This window comes from Agelaius tricolor, unplaced genomic scaffold (assembly GCF_023055355.1).
Source record: "Agelaius tricolor isolate 1412-34295 unplaced genomic scaffold, bAgeTri1.0.p SCAF_9, whole genome shotgun sequence".
In the NCBI taxonomy this organism is placed as follows: Eukaryota; Metazoa; Chordata; class Aves; order Passeriformes; family Icteridae; genus Agelaius; species Agelaius tricolor.
In genome coordinates, this window is record NW_027269269.1 from 30413511 (window position 1) to 30438272 (window position 24762).

Below are 24762 nucleotides of genomic sequence, written 5' to 3' on the forward strand. Positions count from 1 at the left end.
TATCTGCCCTGCAAAGGTAGATTGTGGGACTGCAACCACCACTGCTTTTGAGCAGGAAAGTGACAACATGTCTGTGTTTCCTTTTCTCAGCAAGCCATGGACATCTTGGGATTTGTGCCTGATGAGAAGGCTGGTTCCTACAAGCTCACAGGTGCCATCATGCACTTTGGGAATATGAAATTCAAGCAAAGACCCCGAGAAGAGCAGGCAGAGGCTGATGGCACTGAAAGTAAGAATAACACCTAAAATTGCTCCTCAGCTTCAAAAGTCTAGCATGTACCAGGCACTATGCTGAGGAAGCAGCTGCCTGTTTGCTTTGTTCTTGCACACTCTGATCAGCCAAGAGTGCTGTACTTTTAACAGGCTTATTCAGTGGTGGATAACCTTACTCAGCAGGAGATGAACACAGCCAGACTAACAGGATCAAATGCCATGTTTGAGACCATTTGCACAAAATGGTTGTGAAATCCTGCTGCCTTAACTTTCTCTTTCATGATTACAGGTCCTGCTTCTTTATTTTGTCATATACTTAAAACTGTCTATAACCTGTGTGGAGATATGATCTTTTCCCTAAACCTGAAGAGTTTCTTAAGTGAGATTCTTGCAGCAATTGGGGTATAAAGTAGTCAGATGACTTTCCATAAGGGAGAGTACAGGCATACCTAACACAAATCAGGCCTTTATCCAATTTGTCTTTTGAAGTGAATGTACTTCAAAACCATGTTTTTTTTAGCTGGCCATGTTTCCATGTAGAAGTTTAAACCAATTGAAACCTTATATCTCCTGACCAGGTGCTGACAAAGCTGCCTACCTAATGGGAATCAACTCCTCTGATTTGATTAAGGGTTTGTTGCACCCTAGAGTGAAAGTTGGCAATGAGTATGTGACCAAAGGTCAAAGTGTTGAACAGGTAAGGAGACAGTTTCATGATATTTGGATACATGTCCTGCAAGCCTAGAGGATTTGCCTGTAACATCTCAGAGAGACAGAGAGCTGCTAGAAATATTAACATGAGCCTCTAGTACCTTTTTTCATTTTATATGCCCAAACTTGGGGAAATACATGGTGAAATTGAGGGAAACCAGGGAAGAGACTGACAAAGGAACACTGTCCAGCACAACTTCTGATAGAATTGTTTTTCTGATGTGTTAGCAACACTCCAGGAAACCAGGTGCAGTAAAACCACATGGGGATTGATAGCTAATTCTGAATGAGGATAGTTACCTAGAAGATTTGAGCCGTGGATTATTTATTCACTCATCGCTCATTCATTATTCATGTAATTTTTAATCTCTGTGTGACCTCAATCAGCTAAAGGCAATATCCACTTAAAGTTATCTCCTAATTTAAGGGAAAAGGAGTCCTTGGGTTGCTATGCTGCAGCTGTAGCAATATTATAGAAGATGCTGCAGCGTTTTGGTTACAATAAAAGTTGCTGTTTGAAGACAGCCTGTGGTACAGGCTCGGAAAGTAGAAAACCACTACAGAGAGGTGTATCCTGATGATGCAGATGTGCACAGGCTAAAGAAGATACTTTGGACAGACTTCTCCTATTGCCTGCTCATGCCATAGCATCCCTCAAAAATTAGAAGCAAATGTCAATCAACAACATGAGCATAAACGTCCACCCTTCTCTGGCAGTAGCTCTGGACATCATAGCTGGCTTCTGGCCTGTGAGTTTCTGCTACCTTACTTCCACAGGACTTATAATGGATTAAAACATTTGGAACTTGCTGTCTAGCTGTTCCCACGATGTACTTCACAAGCACTTTATCATACGTGTTGGTAGACATCCATATATTTAGCAGTTATTTGAATGAAATTCAGCAGAGATAATAAGAGAAACTGTGTTGTATTAACTGTACCTTGGTGATTATACAAAGCATTGGGAAATTTTATTTAAACTGTACACAGACATTGAAATAGTCTACTGCACCAAAATCTTTGTGTTCCCCAGTGAATTTTATTTCCCACTGCGGTGTTCTAAAACATGTATTTTAGGTTCTGTATGCTGTTGGGGCCTTATCTAAGGCAGTGTATGATCGAATGTTCAAATGGCTGGTGGTCCGTATCAACAAGACCTTGGACACTAAGCTGCCAAGACAATTCTTCATTGGAGTCCTGGATATTGCTGGGTTTGAAATCTTTGATGTGAGTATTAATGTGAGGACTGGTTGGAAGGCATAAAAGATGCCAAGATATAGCTCTTGGTTGGGTGTTTCTCTTTCTAAATGAACAGAAGGCAAAGGGCTGAGAAAGCCATAAGGCAAATAATGTGTTTGATTTTACATGTTTGGTTTGTTTTTTTTCATTAATAGATATAAAAACCACTTGGCTGGACATGCCAATAGCTCCTGGGAACAACATCTCATATGCTTTGGGCTGTAAACAGTTTCCTTCTTGCTGTTCCACCAAGTTAACTGCAATGAAAATGCTTATTTTTTCTCTCTTTCTGCAGTTTAACAGCTTTGAGCAGCTGTGCATCAATTACACTAATGAGAAACTGCAACAGTTTTTCAATCATCACATGTTTGTCCTGGAGCAAGAAGAGTATAAGAAGGAAGGCATTGAGTGGGTATTCATTGACTTTGGCATGGACCTGCAGGCCTGCATTGATCTAATCGAGAAGGTACGTACATGCCACTGAATACACTGATGGATGTGTCTTCATGGCCCAGTGAACAGAGTAGGATAAACAGCATGACAAGTTTCTTGCCTTTCTACCTGCAATACAGAATCAAAGGAAAATCAGTATTTGTGGCCATTCAGTTTACCTTTGGAATTCTGCCTTAAAGAGCCAACAGCAGCCAACAAGCTGTAACTGGTAATTTCTATGGCTGTATCATCTTCCCTGGTTTGCACTTTTCTCTTTCTCTGTCCCTGCTGTTCCTCTGTTTAGTCTGCACCACAATATGATTAACATTAAATTCGTCAGCTTTTCAGGGCAAATGCAATTTTTCAGTGTTGTGCCCCATACATCTCCTGTGAGACTCCTCTTTCTCACAGGGGATGTACATGCTGATGTGCAAAGTCCTTTGTGTTCTTTCTACCCTGAAAAGGAAAGAAACCTCTCATCACTTCCTCAGCATGGGATATGCCTTTCCTTTTCCCTTTTTTTGGGAGTATAATGTGGTCCTGGTGGGGACAGCTGTCCTCTGCTGCATAACCTGTCTTTGTTATAATCTCTTTCTGCCATGTTTTATGGCACAGTATCTAACCTTGCTGATCTGTGAGGAACCATGAAATTTTGCATCTTGCATTAGCAGGAAATTTGTAACAGCAGAAGTAGAAAGTCTGATTATTCATTGGTCTTCTATTTGATCACTTTCTTGTCCAAGGGCAGGATATGTGTGCATGATCCTAATCCCTCAAAACCAATCTACCAGTGCTATGAGGTTCATTCATCTCTTCCTGAGACATGAATGATAAAATGCTAGTTGGTCCAGCTGCCCTGAAAGATAAATCAAACTCTTTCTGGAAGCCATCATAAAGCCTCCTAAGGCAGAAGTGACATACTGAACAGTCAAAGGTGACATACTAAATAGTCAATGGGGTGGTTACTGTTTTAACAGAATAGTCAAAAACTTCTTCCTCAGGTTAAGAAGAAATTTTGCAGGCTTAACATTCCATCAGATAAAACTTACAGGCTGCATAGCTACTGAAAGCAGGTAGCCTAAACATTTCCCAACAAAGATGCTCTTAAATCCACAGCCACTGGGAATCCTGTCTATCCTTGAAGAGGAGTGCATGTTCCCAAAAGCCACAGATATGACATTCAAATCCAAACTCTACGACAACCATCTTGGCAAGTCACCCAATTTACAGAAGCCCAGGCCTGATAAGAAAAGGAAATATGAAGCCCACTTTGAACTCCTTCATTATGCTGGTGCAGTAAGTTCCTCTGCTGGCAGGCAAACTTTGTATCAGGGGTCTTTCAGGTGGGGTTTGGCTGTAGCACACAACAAGGGAGGGTGGGAAGGATGACGAGGGGAAGAAAGGAAAGATGAGGAGTAAAAACAAATATCTACTCACTCTGCACAAGTGTTGCAGCAGAGTAAGATGCCACCAGACTCCAGGACATCAGCTCCTTAGATGTACCAATAGAATGAAATAAATTGAGGAGGGCTAATAGTACTTTTGCTGAAAGTATGCCTTGCTTTGCCTTTATCACTTTTCCTCCAATCTGAGTAAGTCTAGTAATTAAACAGCAGCAGCATCTAACTTTTCACCTTGATTTCCTGGAAAAATGAACTAATTTCTGCTTTAACTCAAGGGACGGTTAAAAAAAAAAATGATATCACTTTTTACTCATTTAGGACCAGTGTGTCAAAATAGCAAAAGGAAGTGTGGTTAGCTTTGATGTGGTGGTTCAGTTTACAGTTTCACTCTTGATGAGGTGAACGAGAACATAATCCAGTACTGTGATACCTGAGCCAAAACTTGTCCAGTTTTGAAGTTCTGTTTTTAGAGCAGATAGGCAGAAATAATTTGAGAGGGTCACAGGAATTTTTTAATCAAACTACAATAGATAAGAAGCCTGCATAGCAGAGCAGAAATTTACCTGATGATGTTAATTTCAAATTATAATTGAGCATTAAGCTAATTTTGTAATTATTAAAAGAAATGATGCTGATTTTGGTACTTATCTGCAGTTGTTAATGCACTCAGCAGAGAAAATTCGAATTTCTATTCCCTTGTGGTACTGATAATGGAACATATTTTCCCACTAAACAGAGCTGTGGCAGAGTCCTGGAGTTAGTTTGTAATCATTAAGATTCCATTAGAAAACCCTAATTATTCCAGTGTAGAATGCTATTTTGAAGTTAAATTATGACTTGTGTGATTTATACTTCAGCACTTTTTAATAGCATTCCTGGGACACCAATGCCACATGGTATCTTCGCAGATAACCACATGAGTCCATGAGAAGATGTTAGGGACCAAGTAGTTTGGAAGGAGTGTGTGGAATTCACATGCTAATTATTAGGAAGAGAGGTTTGGGAATTAGGAAGCAGAGAACTGGAGGGGAAGTGACGAAAACCAGGGCAGCTGGTACTGCTTTGAGAACAGCTCTTCACAAAAAGTCATTGGCTTCAAGCTGAACTGCAAAGAAATGCTGGCTGCTCTGAGGGGAACACTGGTAACCCCTGGTTTGTTTTCAATGCCTTGCTGTAGGTTCCCTACAACATCATTGGGTGGCTTGAGAAGAACAAGGACCCACTTAATGAAACCGTAGTAGGCATTTTCCAGAAATCCTCCAACAAGCTCCTGGCAAGCTTGTTTGAAAGCTATGTTGGCGCTGACAGTGGTAAGCAGCTCACATGGGCTTCCTTTGGGTTATGGGATGTGTGCTTGGGAATGAATTTCAGAAACTAAGCAATTCTCTCAACTGCAATTGCCTCAATGCTAGATGGGGCAGTGACTAATTATTTAGATATGCACAGAAGCTCTAGGAGTTTGCCAGTTATAGGAAGGAGACCATTAACTCAGCTAGGTTGAATGTATAGTACCTCTGAGCAAGGAAAGCTGTGTTGTGAATTATCCAGTGGGAATTTGAGTATGCAAGTGCTCAGATATGCAGTGTTGCACAAAAGATTGTGTACATAAATGCCAATGAAAAAGAACAGCTCTTGTTTCACATGCTGTAGTACTCCTTGCTAGCCCCCCCTGAAATAAATAAGAAATACCAAGTTTAAGAGGGAGTTTTGGAATATTTTATTGGATTAGTGGCAAGTACACACTGAAGGTACCAGAACACCATCCCACATTGGCTACTGTAGAAGGCTTTGCCAATATGTCTTCCTTTTTGCTTGCTGCTGTTTTTCTTTTATTTGACAATGTACATTGTACTAATGTACAACGTAATAATGTATATCTGAGGACATATTTAATCTCTATCCTTTACATAGAACTCTTATATTTGTGAGAAGACAAGTAGCAAACATTCAGAAAATTGATCTTAGGTAAATAACTGGTATTCATTACAAAGATGTAGCTCTTATGCCCTGAAGTTGCAATCACTTACAGCCTGGTTATCAGAAACCCCATTTCAAGAAATGCTCTTGTCATTTATCACATAACACTTCCCTAGAAAGCAAGCAGGCTGAAGACTTCGTAATGGGAATGAGATGAAGCCGAATGTAAATAGCAAACATCCTGCCACGAGCAAATCCTTGCACACTACTAACTGCTTATTTGCTTGTGGGTATTCTGGTCTGTCTGAATACTGCCTTGCTTTTCTTTGGTGTCAGGAGAAAGGAGCAGTCTGTCCAGATTAGCCTTTTCCACTCTCAGCAGTATCACCTTCTGAAGGGGAAAAGCCTGTGGATAATTGCATCAAGCACATTTCACTCTTCACTTCTCCTTTTATGCTGACAGGTGACACAATGACAGATCTCCTGGGAATGATCTAATGGCCCACTGCTTAAGAAAGCTGCAGCAGCTGCTGTACATTTTTGGGTCCTGTCATGAACCTGTGAAACTTTGTAAAGGTCTTGTCAGAAACTAGCATTCCTTGGGAGAACCTGAGTGATTCTGGCTCCAAAGCTTTAAGCAAAATTCAGGGGATGCAAAGTTACTATATCTAAAACTATAAATATTTATTTCCCTCTATTCTAGACAAATCTTACTTCCACAAGTTCAGTGTCTGCATAGCAGAGAATCGGTTTCTATACAGTAAAATGTGCAGTACAAATTTTCTGTAAGCACTATTTTTCTCTAAGTTTTTCTTTTTCTACATTATCTCACCCTATGGGGCTTTTAACAAACTACAAATTACTTTTGTTAAAAGTTTTTTTCTGCCATATTCATATTTATGGGCTTTTCTGCATAAGAAATGATGAAGCATAGATCTGAAATGCAAATGCAATCCAGAAAGTTTACAGTGGTCTTTGACAAAATTCTTAACTATGGACAGAGAGCTGCAAATGTGTGATGCATCACACATGATTTTCAGAATGTCTTGTATAAAATTTGAGCAATCAGAGTATTTTAGTCAAATAGAGCAGCACTATTAAAATGGTCTCTTTTCCACACTCTGCCTGCACCCCTTACTGAGATATGGATTGGTTTATGCTTCTTTTTTTCTCCTTAGGTGACCAGGGTGGAGAAAAGAAACGCAAGAAGGGCGCTTCGTTCCAAACAGTGTCTTCATTGCACAAGGTTTGCAACCTCTCCACACCTGGTGGTTTGAGTTAAGACAATGAGTTAAGACAAGAATGTTAAGGGCTGTAATGGACAGGAAAAAATTGAAATCCAAGACTGAAATTTGATTTGTGGACAGTTATTGACCTTGGCTAAGGAAATACACTACTATTAAAACTGCATGCCAGGGGCTGCTCCATTTCATCATCTTGGACCAGTCAGGACATTGTTCTTTTTACTGCATCTGAGAAAGTTTCACAAAATGGAGCCAACAACGTATATCACTTATTTTGTTGCTTACAGCTTCATGCTTGTCTCTGGAACAGGAACTGATTACAAGTAATTTGCTAGTCCTATCTGGTTGCTGCTTGTAATTGGATCCTAGGATTAAATCATGGAAAACAAAAGTTGTTGAATGAAGTGGCATAAAGCCTTTTGTTTCCTCAGTTATTCCCTTCTTCCCTTCTTCTGGGACTGTGCTCCTGGTGGAAGCCATCATTAGGAATCATGGCTGAGGGGAAAATGGGGCTATTCGACTTTTTTTACCATTACTACCATTTCTATGGGTAACATTGAGGAAGCTGTAATGCAGGTAAACCTCAGGTTGGGAAGGATGTAGTTGCCCACTAATCATGCCATTTTATCTTGTTTGGAGATACTTCCCATGAAGAGAAATAATGGGAAGTATGATTGGGAAACAGAGATCTGTGTCTTACCAGCTGATGAGGTATAAAGGTGGCTGAAGGGGCACTCAGACAATAATTAATAAGCCACAGATAGAAGCCCACTTTCCAGCACACAAGCAGCTGTTAGTACCCAGCTCAGATTGTTGTCCTGACTGGCATATGAGGACTCTGCAGTTTGCACAGTTGTGCTGATGGCATTGCATTCCACCTCCCATGGTCTCCATTTTCTACTTACTGAACAAAACACTTTCCCCAGAGCCTGGTGATCACTGAACAGTTGGCTTCTTCTGAGCTAGCTTGCTGTCTGTGTGGGACACATCTGATTAAGACCAATAAAGGGAAAATGTTTCACCAGGAGACAAAACCCCAGCCTTTATGAGGAACAGGTGGAAAATGTGGTGCTTTCCACCTTTATGAGGTGGAAAGTGTGAGCTCTTCCCACTGAGTGGGGAAGTGACTAGGCAAAGATGCAGTTGGCTTTACCAAAATGCTCCAGCAAATGATGCTGAGCCTTGCTTGCTGTTCATCTGGGGTTTTGAATTTCTGAGGTTGTAAGTAAAACACGTATCTTCTTTGCTAAAACTGATGTGGAATCCTATAATAATGTTTAATCATACTTTGGTTTATTTGAACACATTTCTCTCTAATAATTTTGGTAAGCTTATAATTTTGTCAGAGAATTTTTAGAAAAATGAGCTTCTTAAATTAACAACCAGCCAACCAAAGAAATAGTGGTTGGAATTCCACTAAACTGCTAAAGCTAATAATGTTTTTAATGTGTTTGTTCTAGGAAAATTTAAATAAGCTGATGACTAACCTAAAATCTACAGCCCCTCACTTTGTACGATGCATTATCCCAAATGAATCAAAAACTCCAGGTAGGAAAAAGACAATGGTCTTAAAATTTTAGAATATTTCACTCTGTCATTTTATTATTTACTTCTGACTCACCAGATTGTACTTAAATACTGTCTGCGCTTTTTACCTAATCCAATCATGTTGCTCTCTCAGGAGATGACATCTCACATTTTCCAATTTCCTTGGGGAAATGAAGATGAAGCCCTGGGGAGAAATTCCTTTTAATTTAGCCTTGTTTTCCCCCTGCAGGGGAAATGGATGCATTCCTTGTTTTGCATCAGCTCCGCTGTAATGGTGTCCTAGAAGGCATCCGCATTTGCCGGAAGGGTTTCCCAAACAGGGTGCTTTATGCTGACTTCAAACAAAGGTAATGCAGAGCTATGACTGTCTCCTGTTCCATTCAAGTTTACCTTCCATTCAGTTTGCCTGACTTGGATGGCAGAATTCTGCTCTTCCTTGTGTCTGTGTAGATACATAGCAGGAGATTACCCTGGGTGTTTTCGTTTGGGTTCTTTAAATTTTGGGGGAAGAGGAAAAAAAACCTAAAATGTAATCTAAGCCAATTTCACACATTTTTCATTTATTATTAACAGGTACCGCATCCTGAATCCAGGAGCAATCCCAGAGGACAAGTTTGTGGATAGCAGAAAAGCTGCTGAAAAACTGATGGCATCTTTAGATGTTGACCATAATCAATATCGTTTTGGGCACACCAAGGTAAACGGAAAAGATTATCATTGTTTATGTAAAGAGAAATGTGATAGATCTGGTATTTAATTTGCAGAATAGGACACTGCAATTTCTGGTGGTAGTGTTTAATGGAGATTTAATAATAGAAGAAACCAGCAAAATAGCAGCAAAGTGATAGTAAATTCTAAGCTGTGCTAGAGGAAATTCAACTCTCTGGCTCCCACAGAGCTTTTATTAGAGCAATTCTACAAGCAGACACAACACCAGCTGATGCTCCATGTCCCCTAGTAAAACAATAGTTTATTTAGTATAATATAGGTACATTCAAACATAGATGGACCACAAGATCAGCTGCATCTTTTGAAATGAAGCCATGTGGAATTCTCACATGATCCCATTAGTAGGGATTTCTGGGAGTCAGGAGTTGTGGTTCAGCTGACCTACTTAGAACCCTGCCACAGCTGAAAGGTATTGTGGCAATAAAGTAGTTCGGCCTATTCAAAACTGGGGAGATAAAACCCAGTTTTAAAACAACTCTGGAACTGTACAGTGAAGTCCCTTATGCAAGCAGTATTTGGCCCTCTATACTCGCCTAGGTTATAATGTGTCAATAAGAATACAGGGTGAATCATTTCAGCAAGGTAGCTGAAATATAGCTCTGATATAAATCCTTCTTTGTGGTGAACTGACATCTATGCATGCACCAGGTGTTCTTCAAGGCTGGTCTCTTGGGCCATCTAGAAGAAATGAGGGATGAGAGACTTGCGAAAATCTTAACGATGATCCAGGCCAGAGCGCGCGGCAGATTGATGCGGATTGAGTTTCAGAAGATAGTGGAGCGCAGGTATGAAGGCATCCCCTTAAATCTTAGCAGATAATAGTAATTACCATTTAATTATAAGTTAAGTAGAGCTATTAATTACAGTCCCTAAGGCTATAGATAACCCTAAATTAAAAGCTTTAAGTGTATGTGTGATAAAAATAATAGCAACTGTATATTAATTGCCTGCAGCTTTGGTGAAAATGAGATTTGGAAATTTTTTGTGTCTCTGAAAATAAAGAGATCTGGAGGAAGTTTCTTGTATCTCTCAGAAGTTAGTAAAGGTTCCTAATATTGCTCAGAAAAAAACTATGAAACTGACTGAGAATGAAAACAAAACCCCTCACTTTTTCAATTCAGGCTAAGATTTAGGGAGTTGTTTTGTTTTCTCTTAAACCAGGGATGCCCTTCTTGTAATCCAGTGGAACATCCGTGCTTTTATGGCTGTCAAGAACTGGCCTTGGATGAAGCTTTTCTTTAAGATCAAGCCTCTCCTGAAGACTGCAGAAACTGAAAAGGAGATGGCCAATATGAAGGAAGAATTCTTGAAACTGAAGGAGGCCCTGGAAAAATCTGAGGCCCGGAGAAAGGAACTTGAGGAAAAGCAAGTCTCTTTAGTTCAGGAAAAAAATGATTTGCTTCTCCAGCTCCAAGCTGTGAGTGCACGTATAGATTTATATACTTATTAGACATTGTTTGAAACTCAAAGGTTTACAGACTAGAGTGTTAGTGGGATTTAATAAAAATAAGCTGTTGAAACTGTCAGAGCCTTTCCAAAACTCAGAGTGGATAGAAGTTCTTATGTTTTAGCATATAACCTGGTGGGCTAACAGTGCAAATCTTAACAGATTCTGTTCAAGGTACTGTCCACACCAGTAACACATGCAAGTAGTCTTGTATGTGACTAGTCATGCTCACCACTATCTCATCCTTCTCTGTTAATTACTTGTCTTCTGAAATCAAGAGTAGAAAATTTTCCTTGCACTACTTTGTTGCTTTCTATCAGGCTCCCTGACCAGTTACAGGCTAGGGGACAAGTGAGGGAGAAAAAAGGTTAGTCATTGCTGTTCTCTTCCTTGTGCCATACCAGGAGCAAGACACTCTGGCAGATGCCGAGGAACGTTGTGACTTGTTGATTAAATCCAAGATTCAGCTGGAAGCCAAAGTCAAAGAACTGACAGAGAGGGTTGAGGACGAGGAAGAGATGAATTCTGAGCTGACTTCTAAGAAGAGAAAACTGGAAGATGAGTGCTCTGAGCTCAAGAAGGATATTGATGATCTCGAAATAACACTTGCAAAAGTAGAGAAAGAGAAACATGCTACTGAAAACAAGGTACATTCAGAACTTCACCATGTATTCAAAACAGGCTGGGCATGGATTACCTTTGCGAGAAGTGCTACGGGTCTTCTGATGGTTTTTCACTGTTTGTTACATAGGCCACACTGAAGGATCAGTAGATACAGTAATTTGACTTTATGAGGTAAAAATTACCTCTGAGCCTAAGTTTCCTTTTTTTGAAGTGAGTCTTACTGCACTTCAGCTAATGAATTATACTTATTTGTGGTATTTTTAAAGTAAACAATCTTCTGCTATAGCTATGAACTCCTCCAGAGAGATTCAGAAGGTGGAGTCCATCAGTAGGAGTGACTCTGAAAGGAATTTAGTATGTTTGAAATAATGTACTACCCCCACAACAAAAACTGGCAGACATTCACTCCCTTGATGGCAATTTAACTCAAAAAGCCATGAGGTGCTGGGAGGGGAGAGATCCCTTTCTTTCTCTTGCTTTCCTGCTTACAGGTTCAGATCAGATAGTCATTTGAGACTATTCAGTCCAGATAGACATTTAATCCCTTCCTTCAAAGTCTTACAAACACATCTTCCTTTCTCATCCAGGTCAAAAATCTGACAGAAGAAATGGCAACACTTGATGAGAATATCAGCAAACTTACCAAGGAGAAAAAGTCCTTGCAGGAATCTCATCAGCAAGTTCTAGATGACCTGCAAGCAGAAGAGGACAAGGTCAACACACTGAGCAAAGCTAAAGTGAAACTGGAACAGCAAGTGGATGATGTAAGCTGGCTCTTCCTTTATGTTTCACAAGGCTTGTTTGACCATCACTTACAGTGGACCTTTCATGAGCCTGAAAGGTTGCAAACCTTTGAAATATATTCCTCTCCTTTCAGAAATGTACTCCTTGTACTGTTTGTAAAAGGTTTAATTACAGGAACACCACCAAAATTGATCTGTGTTCAGCCTTTCAAAGGATTGCAATAACAAGGGAAAATCCTCCCGACTTGCACTTGCAGTGTAACTGGCATGAAGTCAAACAGAACTTTGCTGTTAAGAGAACTGTAATGCTTGCACAAATGTAAAGCATGGACTAACCTTTTTGTTATATTTCTTTAGCCCCATATGCCCACTGGCTGCTAGAAAACAAAGCTTGTAAACTAGGATGCTTGTGCTTAAGTGCTTCTGCTTCACAGCTCACTAGAACTCAGCACTAGCTCACTAGAATGGAGCACAGCCTACATCTGACTGTTGTAAACCGTCTGTATTTGATATATTTATTAAGTGACTTTACTTCTAAAGCTCGAGGGATCACTGGAACAAGAGAAGAAAGTGAGGATGGATCTAGAAAGGGCAAAACGCAAACTGGAAGGGGATTTGAAACTGACCCAAGAGAGTGTCATGGACTTGGAAAATGATAAACTGCAGATGGAAGAAAAGCTGAAAAAGTAAGAAGTTGATTATGTTGTACCAAATAAAGCAGCACAGTTACAGTGTCATTTAAGAGCCTTCAGGTGTGTCATCCTGCTCTGATGGTTGCTGAAAGAAAATTCCATTATGAAAATGTGTAGCCAAGGAGGGAGGCAACAAACCTCTTGTGTACATGATACCTGAAACATTAGAATTCATTAAACTTTCCTACATTGAAAAAAGCAACCCAGAAACTTACTAATGTTTTTCATTGCTTAGAGGAGAAAGCTGAAGAAATTCTATAAAGTTGTTAATCCTAACTAACTGTGGTAGTATTGTTAGGAGACCTGACTGTTAAATATGTTTTTCTATTGAGTCTGAAAATAGCGTTGCTTTTGTATTACACAAAGAACCAAAAATATAATTGCTCAAATGCATGCAGAGGCTTGGCTTGGAAACTGCTGCTCAGAGAAAAATGTGTTTTCATGCAAATTGCAATACACGAGAATTGTTTTAATTTTTAGATACGTTAGAAGTTTTATTGAACAACTCTTTAAAAATTTTAAAATCCTAACTTGAAGCTTCAAGGCAAATTGTCACAGTAGGATTTTCCTTTCTGTGCCAGGAAAGAATTCGAAATGAGCCAGCTGAATTCCAAGATAGAAGATGAACAAGCTATAGTGATGCAGCTGCAGAAGAAGATCAAGGAGCTTCAGGTCCTTTTTTATTGTATATCTTAGGACTAGTTTCTCTTTGTGCCTCACTGAAAGACCTTGCAGAAACTTTTCACGGCTAGCTGCAGCTCCTCTTTGAGACATAAAGTGGTACATCTCCATAGCTTCCTAGACAGATCCCTTTTTTCCCTCAGGACGGTTGCTCTATAATATTTCCTCCCAGTAGCAGGACAGATGACCACAGAATGGTAGTGGTTTCAGTTAAGGCAGAAAGGCTCTGGTGTTTTGTTTTAAGCAAATAATATTGTTCCAAACCATGGAGGTGAGGGTAGTTACTGGAGAGGAGCTCAGCAGTGATAAGCATGGATTTGAAATTTAGAGAAAAGGTTAAAAACACACAGAAAATTTTCTATAGAAATTAAAAGGCTGAGGAAATTCAGCACAGTCAAAACACAATGTCTGGACCCAAAAACAACAGCTCCACCTTTTTTGTTAATAAAGAATATTTGTATAACTTGGATGTACAGTGCAGATGGGTGAAAATAATCTTGTAATAAAAAAGACTGCTTCCAATAAATATTCATAATTCCAATATTATTCGTTATATGGTTCTACACACTGCTGTATTGAAACCCTGTCTTAACACTCCTAGAGAGAAATTACTCCAGTCATGGAAGTCTTAAAATGAGAATTTGTTGCTGTTACTCCTACTAGCATGTGACTCCTCACATGTATTTCAGCTGAATGTCAGACCTGTGAACATAAGGTCAATGCATTAGAACTATATGTCTTGAATTAGAACTTGCAGCACAATCTACTGCAAGCAAGATGTGACTCACCATCATTACTGTAGCTCAGGATCTGATTTACTGGCACAAATGGGCAAGTCCATTAACTGCTGAGCTTCTGCAGTGAGGTAAAATGTGGGCTGGCAGAGGGTTTAACAGTTTGTAAGGTGCCTCATGGTCTTCTGATGGGAATAGCACTGACCCAAAGGTGTTCATGTTTCTCTGGCAGGCTCGTATAGAAGAATTAGAAGAGGAGCTGGAAGCAGAAAGAGCTGCTCGAGCCAAGGTGGAAAAGCAGAGATCAGATTTGGCCCGAGAGCTGGAGGAACTGAGTGAGCGGCTTGAGGAGGCTGGGGGAGCCACAGCTGCCCAGCTGGAGATGAACAAGAAGCGCGAGGCAGAGTTCCTGAAGCTGCGGCGGGACCTGGAGGAGGCCACGCTGCACTACGAGGCCACGGCCGCCACACTGAGGAAAAAGCATGCAGACAGTGTGGCCGAGATGGGGGAGCAGCTGGACAACCTGCAGAGGGTCAAGCAGAAACTGGAGAAGGAGAAAAGCGAGCTGAAGATGGAAGTGGATGATCTCTCATCCAACATGGAGCAGATGGTCAAGGGAAAAGTAAGGGTCCTGAGGCTTCCCAAAGCCCCCAAAGTCATGGGTAGCTAAGGCTGGTCTGAAGGTTTCCCAGGACACCTGCTATGGCTGAAGTGCTTCAGAAGGTGGTGTCTTGCATCATGTCTCCCTTACCCAGCTGGTGGTACAACCCTTCTTCCCTAGACATGGGACAGCAATTAAGATGGCCTGTCTGAAGCACACAGTGTTTCAGTCCCAGGCATATTATTTATCCATGCATCTCAGGGCACAAAAATATGCCAAATTAGGCTTCTCCAGGCTGGTGACAACTGGAGTGATACCATCCAAGTCAGAATATCTCTCCCGCTAAGCAGAGTCCTTTCAGATCCTGCCCTTGGTTCATAGTTTTGATCCATGTTAGCACAGAGTGCAAGCAAAGGCTTGCATGATCGCACAATGCATTTTCACTTCCTACAGCAGAATTGTGGATTTTGTTTCCTGAGTAGATAATCTCAGTAGCTTTCAGAGCACTTGAAATAGATTTCTTTCAGTGCAAGTGAGGAAAAGAAATGTCAGTATTTTCAGAGTTAGAAAGCTGTCATCAAACCCAATTTATGATAAATGGCAATTAAAGCGGAATCAGTAGAGCAATTTTCATTGGAGGTGATTTTCCCATCTAGCAATTATGAAGTGGCTATGCCTGAACTTCATAGCATGTGACCACTGCTGAAGTTCTTGTAGAGCCTTTTTACACTGTTGCTTACATCCAGAACACAGGGAACACAAATGGGGAAGGTGATCTAATGGGAAGTCCCATGTCCTGGGATCGTAGACATGGGGCTGCTCCTCCCTGCTCTACTACTGTGATATTTGTGTCTTTGCGATCTGCCATTCCTCTGAAAGACAAACACACAAAAAAATTATACATTTTGAAGGCTAGAGCTTCCAAATAATTGCCTGGAGGCTGCAACTTTCTATGTCTTTTCTCCTGATTCCCATTAGGCCAATGCAGAGAAGCTTTGTCGCACTTATGAAGACCATCTGAATGAGACAAAAACAAAACTGGAGGAAATGACTCGCCTCATGAATGACCTCACTACTCAGAAGACTAAACTCCAGAGTGAGAATGGTATGTGTATGTTCTGCTCAGATAGAGTGTTTCCCAGGAATTTATCAGGGCACCTCTGTAGTGCATCAGTGAGATGCGTTCTGCAATGGCATCTGCTCTGAAGGTGGCAGGATTGGGATTGCTGAGTGGAGCTGTAGCTTTGTGTCTTTTGACATTTCTATCCTCAGTATTCTTATAACCTTGGTGGGGACACCTTGCCTTGGACTGGCTTTTAAAACAAACCTATACCCACATTTATCAGCATACAGTGATACCGTCTCATGAGCCAAAATGGATGTGCCAGCTCGGAACCCAGGATGTGCCAGGCTGCCTAGGTATCTATTGTTTCAGGAACAAGGATACGTGCATCTAGAAATACTGGAGGGAAAAGGAGTTGGGCCTGTGTGAATCCCATCTTCCTCAGCCTGACCTTGAGCATTGTACCCTAGAAGATATTCACATATCTTCTAAATACCACATATCCTCTAACTTCTTGCTACCTTTCTGGCCAAAGCAGTATTATTTAATTTCTGCATTCTCATCAGATACCATTGTTCTGTGTATTTGCAAAGACATATTTTTCATTTACTGTTAGTTGTAACTTCTGTGTCTCCTGTAAGACTGTGGTTTTCACCCTGCAGTGACACACTTCCTGTGCCAAATGAAGTTTTCCTTATTTATTCATCTGTTCTGTATACTGGTCTTTGTGAGGTTCTCAGGGTGCTTTGCAGCCCTCTGAAAAGAAGTCTGTGGAAAAGTAATATTAAACAGTGAAAAAAGTAAAACCAGCTACAACCACCCTTGAAAGTAAGCATCAGTCTAGTCTGATCCACAAACTGAAGTAAAATTAATGAATCAAGCTATTAACAGTACAAAAAACCCCAACTGACCAAACAAGAAAACTCAAGTCATTAAACCCACCCAAAAAAAAAAAAAGGGAAAAAAAAAGAAAATCTGAGAAAAACCATCCTGGTTTTTCCAAAAGTATCCAAAAGTTACAACTTTGGAAGAAGCTTCACAACAGGTCAATCACAATCACAGTGAGTTCTTTTCCTCAGCAGAATTGAACAGGTGGAACTACTGTTTTTGACTGCAACTTTGTCATTTCATCATCTTGCTCTTTTTTTGTTTGTTTGTTTATTTGTCAAATCTTGTGGCAGGTGAGTTTACTAGACAACTTGAAGAGAAGGAGTCACTGATAAGTCAGCTGTCCCGGGGAAAAACATCCTTTACACAACAGATAGAAGAACTTAAGAGACAGCTAGAAGAGGAAACCAAGGTAATTCTTTATCTGTGTCCTATTCCTTGAAATAGAGTTGCAAAAAGTGTTCATATTCATGTAGCCTAGATAAAATCTGAAATGAGGCATAGGCGTGACAATGATTTCTACTAATTGTACTGATCTAAGTTCCTGCCCCAGACTGAGGCACGTCACAAGAGAAGAGTTTGGGAAAATCATTGGCATACATAAATGCTAAATGAAACTTACCCAGGAGGACAGTCAAAATCTCAGATCTTACATGTTAAAAGTTTGGATTGTTTCTCCAAAGTTGTTAAATTATCCTCAGTCTTGATAGCTTTCTCCTCATGTCACCAGTTAGGGATAACTTCAAACAATTTTCACCTCACTTGACCTGGACTGTCAAAGACAGAGGCAAAAAGGAAAAAAGAAGCTTAAGCTTCCATTTGAATTTCTAGGGGCTGTTTGTTTTGGTTTTGCTCTAGGTAACATTGGAATGTTGTGGCCTTTCTATCCCTGCAGTCCAAAAATGCCCTGGCTCATGCCCTGCAAGCAGCCAGGCATGACTGTGATCTCTTGCGGGAACAATATGAGGAGGAGCAGGAAGCCAAGGCAGAGCTGCAGCGGGCTCTCTCCAAGGGAAATGCAGAAGTGGCACAGTGGAGAACAAAGTATGAGACTGATGCCATTCAGAGAACTGAGGAGCTGGAAGATGCCAAGTGAGTTATGAGGGCTTCAGCATGCCCTTGACTGGCAGAACTGTGCTCACCAGGTCTTATTGTGTGCTAAGGAAATAGGGTTGGAAAATTTCCTGGTTGGAAAGTCCCTCTGACTCAATGCTGTAATTTGGGGCTGTCCTTCTGTTCTTCTTATTGCTTGGGCAGGTCAATATTTCTGCTGAGTGCTTGTCTCTGGAGCAGGGGCTGTGGATACAGGGGTTAATTTGAGAGCCAACAAAATTAGATAGTCCTACTTAGTTACGTCACATTCTCTTACTCTGCCCCGGCCCAGTACTATGTTTCCTTGGTCTTGACTTCCCTTTCCCACTGGGAGGCTGCCCTGGGAAAGTAGGGCAGAAAGTCATGTTGGTTCACACTGTACAGCTGCTCCCAGTTACCAGGCTCAGGCTGCTGGGCAAGGTCTCTGAACATCACCAAATTCTACCTCTGCACATCTCTGATCTGCAGGATGATCTTACCACACTTTCAGCATATTTTCTTAATGTAGTATCTCCACAATCCTCTTTCTAGGTCATCCTTTCTTTCCAGCACCTCTTCTTGCCAGGACTCCCTATTTTCCCAATCTAAATAGTCTATGAACAAAAGCCCAGGGCATGACCAGCCTCCTAACTGGTGGTTGTCTCATATCTCTTAATTGGAGGAAAATGACACTGTCATTTAGAGGAGGTCTTATAAAAAGCTTACAACCAGCCTGTACTGGTTACAGCTAGTAAGTAGCTAGCTGGTGCCTGAGAGTTCAGGAGTTCAATTTCAAATATTCACAGACACACAACAAAATGTTTTGCCACATACCAGTATTCATAATTTAAGCCATTTTTTCCCATCATAGCCCCTTCTCTCTAGAGGGTCAACTTCCCTTTCTGTTCCTCTTCCCCTTGCCCCATCCATATCCTCCCCCCCTCCCTGTTTTCTCTTTCCGAACTGATTTACTGAGTTACTGCTTTGGTATCAGTTTTTCTGGATAACACAGCCACAGTGACACTTGTTCATTTCCCTGTGTCTTCCCACCTGGTAGGAAGAAGCTCGCTGCTCGCCTGCAAGAGGCTGAGGAAGCAATTGAGGCAGCCAATGCCAAGTGCTCCTCTCTGGAAAAGACAAAGCACAGGCTGCAGAATGAACTGGAAGACATGATGATTGACCTGGAGAAGGCCAACTCAGCAGCTGCCTCGCTGGACAAGAAGCAGCGTGGTTTTGACAAGATCATCAGTGACTGGAAGCAGAAGTACGAGGAGTCACAGGCAGAGCTGGAGGCTTCCCAGAAGGAGGCCCGTGGCCTCAGCACTGAGCTCTTCAAGCTGAAGAATGCCTATGAGGAGACACTGGACCACCTGGAGACTTTGAAAAGGGAAAACAAGAACCTCCAAGGTAGGCTTCATTCAGGTCCTGCAGCCAGTGCAAGAGCCACATCAGCAGATGGCTGGAGGGATGCAGGTGCCCTGCAGCAGCTGTGAAGAAAGATATTTATCTCATCCTGAGATGAGCTTTCTGATGTCATTTGAGACACTGATGCTGCCAGTGAATGTTTTGCACATGGAGACTGGTATGGCCAGAGCAGAGAAGGCTTCCCTTTGCCTCCCTGTCAATGAAACTCACTGGCAGAGGAGGCAGTCTCAAGGGAGGAACAAGAAAGATGATAGAGGTGCAGTGGATGAAGCCTAAAGAGCAGAGCATGGTGTTCCTAACCTACAGATCACAGATAAAAACTAAATCACTATAGCCGCTTAAAAAAGCATTCACAAGAAAAGCTGTGCCTTCAAGTTGTTCAGGTAAAAAATCTTGCTGTAAGTGAAAGTAAGGCAGGGCTTTTGTACAGAGGAGCCCTTGAGGTAGCAGTTTGAGGCATAGGTCCTCTATTCACACTCCATGAATTGCAGGATGTTCCAAACTCTCTGTTTGCTAAATCCATTCATTCCTCTTCTGTTTCAGAGGAGATTTCTGATCTGACCAATCAGATTAGTGAAGGAAACAAGAGCCTCCATGAAATAGAAAAAATCAAGAAGCAGGTTGAGCAAGAGAAGTCAGAAGTTCAGCTGGCTCTAGAAGAAGCAGAGGTAAGGAAAGAAAGCTCAAGGGAAAAGGAAGAAGGTGTCTTTATCAGGATTTTCCATCATTTTCATCTGCCCTACTTTCCCAGAGCATGTCTTCCTTCCACAGCTCTGAGATGTGGAGAATGATTATATACTCTGTCAAAAAGCTTCCCTTGCTGGGAAGAATATATCAGTTCTTGAGGGATCTAAGGGGCACAGTTTACTTTCCTGGACTGTGTGGAATGGCTTTCTAAAACTCAGTGATATTAGGAACTAACAAATTGATGATGTATCTTACTCTTAATGTGAAAGAAATGTGTTAATGCAGATTTTCTCCCTTTCTTGTGAATTTGAGCCTCTGGCAGTCACTGCTGATGAGAAAGAATTTCCACATGCCTTTCCCACTAATATGTTGTGGCTCGTGGTCATGATGTGTGTATTTGACTGATCTGCTGCATGTTGGCTGGAGATCAGCAGGGATTTTGTACAGCTTTGTTTTCACAATCCTCATTCTGTTTCCCTATTCTCTTGATGGAAGACTAGCTAAGCTTGTGCTAAGCTTGTGCAGTTCCACCCTTCAGAGAACACCTCCCAGAATATGATGTTCAGTTCTGTGCTTTCATTCCTGTTCAGTGAGAGCAGCAGGGAGACAGAACGACACTGAACCTGGCTTATGCGAGACCTGAAAGTCAGAGGCCTTGTTATTTCTTTATGGGCTGTTAACTACTGCTTAGTTCTTCACTACTATATATGAGAGAAATGTGGGAATAAAGACAGGAACAAATCACTCCTGTTTCACTGACTTGTCTTCATGTTAATTGGAAAGAACGAACAGAGAGTTTTTGCATTTTGTCATACAGAGCTGATGTCTGTTACTTCTTTCCTTGAAGTCATCTTGCCTAATAAGATTATGTAACTGGGAAGTTTCCAACACTTTGTGATTTGCAGAGATTTTTGTGAGCGGGAGGGGATGGATGTGTGGACGCCTTCACTCTCCCAACAACAATCTTATTTTAGCTTATCTCTGTCCCTTACAAGCCTGTGAATTTCTAGAGAGTATCTGTACAGAGGTGTGGAGCAGGGAACATCTGTTGATGTCAAAACCATGCAGGCAGAGCTGAAGGTGTTGGGGTGTTGTTTGGGTGGTTTTTTGTGAGCTGTGGACTGTTTAACAATTTGTTCTCCAAGGAGCTTGCTGCTCGGTTTTCCAGATGTCAGCTTGCATTAGAAGGCAAATAAATGCGTTGTTTTGCCATGTAAGCTACTTGTGCCCTTGCCTAGAGAGAGGAGGAGGAAACAGAAAGAGAAGTGTGAAGGGATCATGTTTGTGCTGCTGTTTGTAGTTTGGGAAAAAAAAATCAATTCCTGGTTTGCAAGCTCTTGGTGTTTTCTATTTCAGGGAGCTTTGGAACATGAAGAAAGTAAGACCCTTCGTTTTCAGCTTGAACTTTCTCAGGTTAAAGCAGAGTTTGAAAGGAAACTGACAGAAAAGGAGGAAGAAATGGAAAATATAAGGTACTGTGCAGGAAGCAGCATGTTTAAGGAAAAAGTCTGAAAAGACTGGAACTATTCTCAGGACCCAAGGCAGTTAAGCACACCACAGGTAGTTATGCCAGCATAGGCAGCTACTGTCCGTACCAGAAACCAAGACACCTCTGACTATCTGCCAAAGGCTAGCCCTGCCACATTTCCCTTGCTCACTTCAAATATTCCTGTCAGATCAGTCTCTGACAGTGTGCCATTAAACCCATCGTGCATAACACACTGCAGCTGTAAAAAAACTGGCTGGCATAATCAATTTACAGCAGACCAGGGCCACTACTCTGTATGTTGACAGTATGGAGGTAAGTAGGTCTAGAGATCCACACAGGATCTCCTAATCCTGTGTGGGATGGCTGCCTCCCAAGGAGACCCGCAGGCAAAATCAGCAGTACTTGCCTCAATGGCGCTCAAACCCATGTCATCTGAGGGCATTTAGTTAATTTATGCAATTACAGCTACACTGAGTGTGGGAGGATGTGAGGAGCTTACTATTATGTGTAAAGCCATTTGGGTAAGCAGTGAGAATTGCAGACATGTAGAAAGTGTGAATGAAACAGGAGAGGAACTTGCAGGTAAGATGGATAAATAGGAAAAAATGGAAAGCAATTAGGTGAGAGAAGGATGGGTCTTTTGTCTCTCCCCTCCTACCCAGCAGAAAAGCCAGTCTAAAGAGTTATACCCTTAAGAGGAGGCTGTGCTAGCCTATGTGTTTGTGCAGTTATTCAGCAAACTTCAGCCTTGAATTAGTCAGTGTTGTAATGTCATTATTTCAAGAATCATGTTATTGGATATTGATAGGCTAAAGGGTAGGGAAGGGGAAGTCCAAGGCCCACTATGGCCAGCATACCCAGAGGGACTGATATGTTAATTGCTTCAAAACCAAGAATATTTTGGCCCTTTCACCTTCTGGTGTCCTGCAGATGTCTGGATAGCAGAGATCTCAAGACAAACTGTGCTACTCAGTGCATTTTGCTTCAGCTTCACAATGAGTGTTCAGCAAACATTCTGTGTTGATTTCTGGGAATCTTGGGCACAGTTCAATAACTTGCTGAAGCAATAAAGCTCTCAAGTTTTATCTTGTTGACTTGGTGATTTCCCAGAATTCCTACACTTTCAGCAGAACTTGGCCAGCAGTGAAATAAATGTTTCCATGTGTGTCATATTCTGCCCTTTGAGCAACTTTCTGGTTGTAAGAGAGAAAAACTTTCATTGTAGGATTTCTCTGTTACAGAATCAAGAAAATTAGGCTGTTTGTATCTGCTTTGTCTTTAAATTGACATTAAGCTGCCTTTCCCAGGGGGACCAGGCTGGTGGGTTTAATCACTTCTAAATTTAGATGTCTGTAACACAGATTTGTATGAATGAATCAATCCCCTTATAATTAGCAGAAGAAAAAAATTTTTGACATCTATTTTAAGACACAATAAATTGTAGCTTTTACTACAATTATTTACATGCCATTTACTATAAAGAGCACCTAGAGCTTAGAACGTAGCAACCTAACTTCAGTTTGATTAATCCCCTCCACTAATGCCTTCAGCAAAAGGCTGAGATGTAAATCATTCCAGGAAATTATTCAGTAAATATTTTACTAAGTGACTGTTGGGCTGGAAGTGCTTCTTGTCAGGTTGAAATCCATACTTGCCTGTGTTTACAAGAGCTCTGAGAGCACTCCTTGCTCCAGTACTGCCAAAGGAAACACAGAGAAGGATTTTAGAGGTGCTTACAGATCAGGAGTTAGCTGAGGGTGTGAAGCACACCTGCCAGTTAGACAGCAGTGAGGCACTGCAAACTATGCATGCTATGTATGTGTGCTACCTATGTCACTAGTCAGAAATACACTATTTCTGGAGGGGAGACATTTCAGAAAGTAAAGTACTGCTGCAAGTACTTCTGTGTCCCTGAACAGAGAGGAAAATCATTCCATTCACCCTTCATGTCCTTTTCAGGAGAAACCAGCAACGTGCCATAGATACACTGCAGTCCACCCTGGACTCTGAAGCCCGCAGCAGAAACGAGGCCATCCGGCTTAAGAAGAAGATGGAAGGGGACCTCAATGAGATGGAAATCCAGCTCAGCCATGCTAACAGGCATGCTGCAGAAGCAACCAAGTCAGCAAGAGTCTTGCAGACACAAATAAAGGTACTGGTACCCCCCAAGCACCCAGCAGTTCTGATAGGCTGGGTTCCCTTGGTACAGAACAAACCACCAGTGGTGAATGATAATTAAGAGAGAAGCTGCTCCCAGCAATATAAAGGGAAAGCCTTGGTGATCATGTCTAGCATAAGAGAATACTGAAATGTGGATTTCTTCTCAGACATGCATACAAGCTAGACGAGATCCAGTCATAAAACTCTCGCTGGCTGCAGGCTCTTGCAGGGGCAGAAAGCTACAGCATGAGGAACAGAAAACCTGTGATTTTCTTGTGAGCTTGCAAGGCTTTTAAAAGAAGCAGAGAGCAAGTGGGTTGTTCGGAGTACAGGGACTGTGTGTATATTCAGCTTTGTTGTTTGTGTCAACATTTGTAATAGCTTAAAAAAAAAAAAAGTGTTTCTTGCCAAGGCACCTTTTCTGTTGTCTCCTCTTCCAGAACCACCAGTTCTTAGAGATTTGAGAGCACAGATTTTTTTTTCCTCCATTGCACCACATACCACAAAAGCTATTCAGCTTACAGTTTGGAAATAAAATAAAAATATAATAAATTTTAAAAGCACTGAAATTCTTGAGGCTGATCCCAGGTAGCTGCTGCAATCTGTGTTTCTCTGATATAAAGACACAGGCTTGAAATGGGGTTGTGTTGCTTTATTTTAGGAGCTTCAGGTGCAGCTGGATGACTCAGGACATGTGAATGAAGATCTGAAGGAGCAGCTGGCAGTCTCTGACAGGAGAAACAACCTTCTCCAGTCAGAGCTGGATGAGCTGAGGGCTTTGCTGGACCAGACTGAACGGGCGAGGAAGCTGGCAGAACATGAACTGCTGGAAGCCACTGAACGTGTGAACCTGCTTCACAGTCAGGTTGGCTTTTCTGTGCCCTCTCCCTCACTGGTTAACCTGAGCCTTCTCTGCTGATCACTGACACTGTTTGTCCATGGCCACCACAAGTCAAACACACCCTGGCATCCCTCCAGAGGCAGAGGAGTTAAGTCACTCTGGGGATGTGCCACCTGACTC

At 41.5% G+C, this 24762-nt stretch overlaps 1 protein-coding gene across 1 annotated transcript in view; it reads left to right on the forward strand.

Moving 5' to 3' along the window:
• Positions 1 to 24762, forward strand: part of MYH15 (myosin heavy chain 15) — a 52611-nt gene that overhangs the window by 21852 nt on the left and 5997 nt on the right. The window contains exons 13-37 of the mRNA XM_071433489.1: positions 91 to 229; positions 792 to 910; positions 2002 to 2151; positions 2459 to 2629; positions 3712 to 3891; positions 5176 to 5308; positions 7094 to 7161; positions 8620 to 8707; positions 8937 to 9054; positions 9281 to 9404; positions 10085 to 10221; positions 10598 to 10853; positions 11288 to 11530; positions 12095 to 12271; positions 12791 to 12936; positions 13524 to 13614; positions 14590 to 14979; positions 15937 to 16063; positions 17203 to 17321; positions 17805 to 18001; positions 19038 to 19387; positions 19949 to 20073; positions 21449 to 21564; positions 23541 to 23733; positions 24403 to 24606. Coding sequence (XP_071289590.1) covers positions 91 to 229; positions 792 to 910; positions 2002 to 2151; positions 2459 to 2629; positions 3712 to 3891; positions 5176 to 5308; positions 7094 to 7161; positions 8620 to 8707; positions 8937 to 9054; positions 9281 to 9404; positions 10085 to 10221; positions 10598 to 10853; positions 11288 to 11530; positions 12095 to 12271; positions 12791 to 12936; positions 13524 to 13614; positions 14590 to 14979; positions 15937 to 16063; positions 17203 to 17321; positions 17805 to 18001; positions 19038 to 19387; positions 19949 to 20073; positions 21449 to 21564; positions 23541 to 23733; positions 24403 to 24606 — 4161 coding nt within the window. The remainder of the gene's footprint in view (positions 1 to 90; positions 230 to 791; positions 911 to 2001; positions 2152 to 2458; positions 2630 to 3711; positions 3892 to 5175; positions 5309 to 7093; positions 7162 to 8619; positions 8708 to 8936; positions 9055 to 9280; positions 9405 to 10084; positions 10222 to 10597; positions 10854 to 11287; positions 11531 to 12094; positions 12272 to 12790; positions 12937 to 13523; positions 13615 to 14589; positions 14980 to 15936; positions 16064 to 17202; positions 17322 to 17804; positions 18002 to 19037; positions 19388 to 19948; positions 20074 to 21448; positions 21565 to 23540; positions 23734 to 24402; positions 24607 to 24762) is intronic.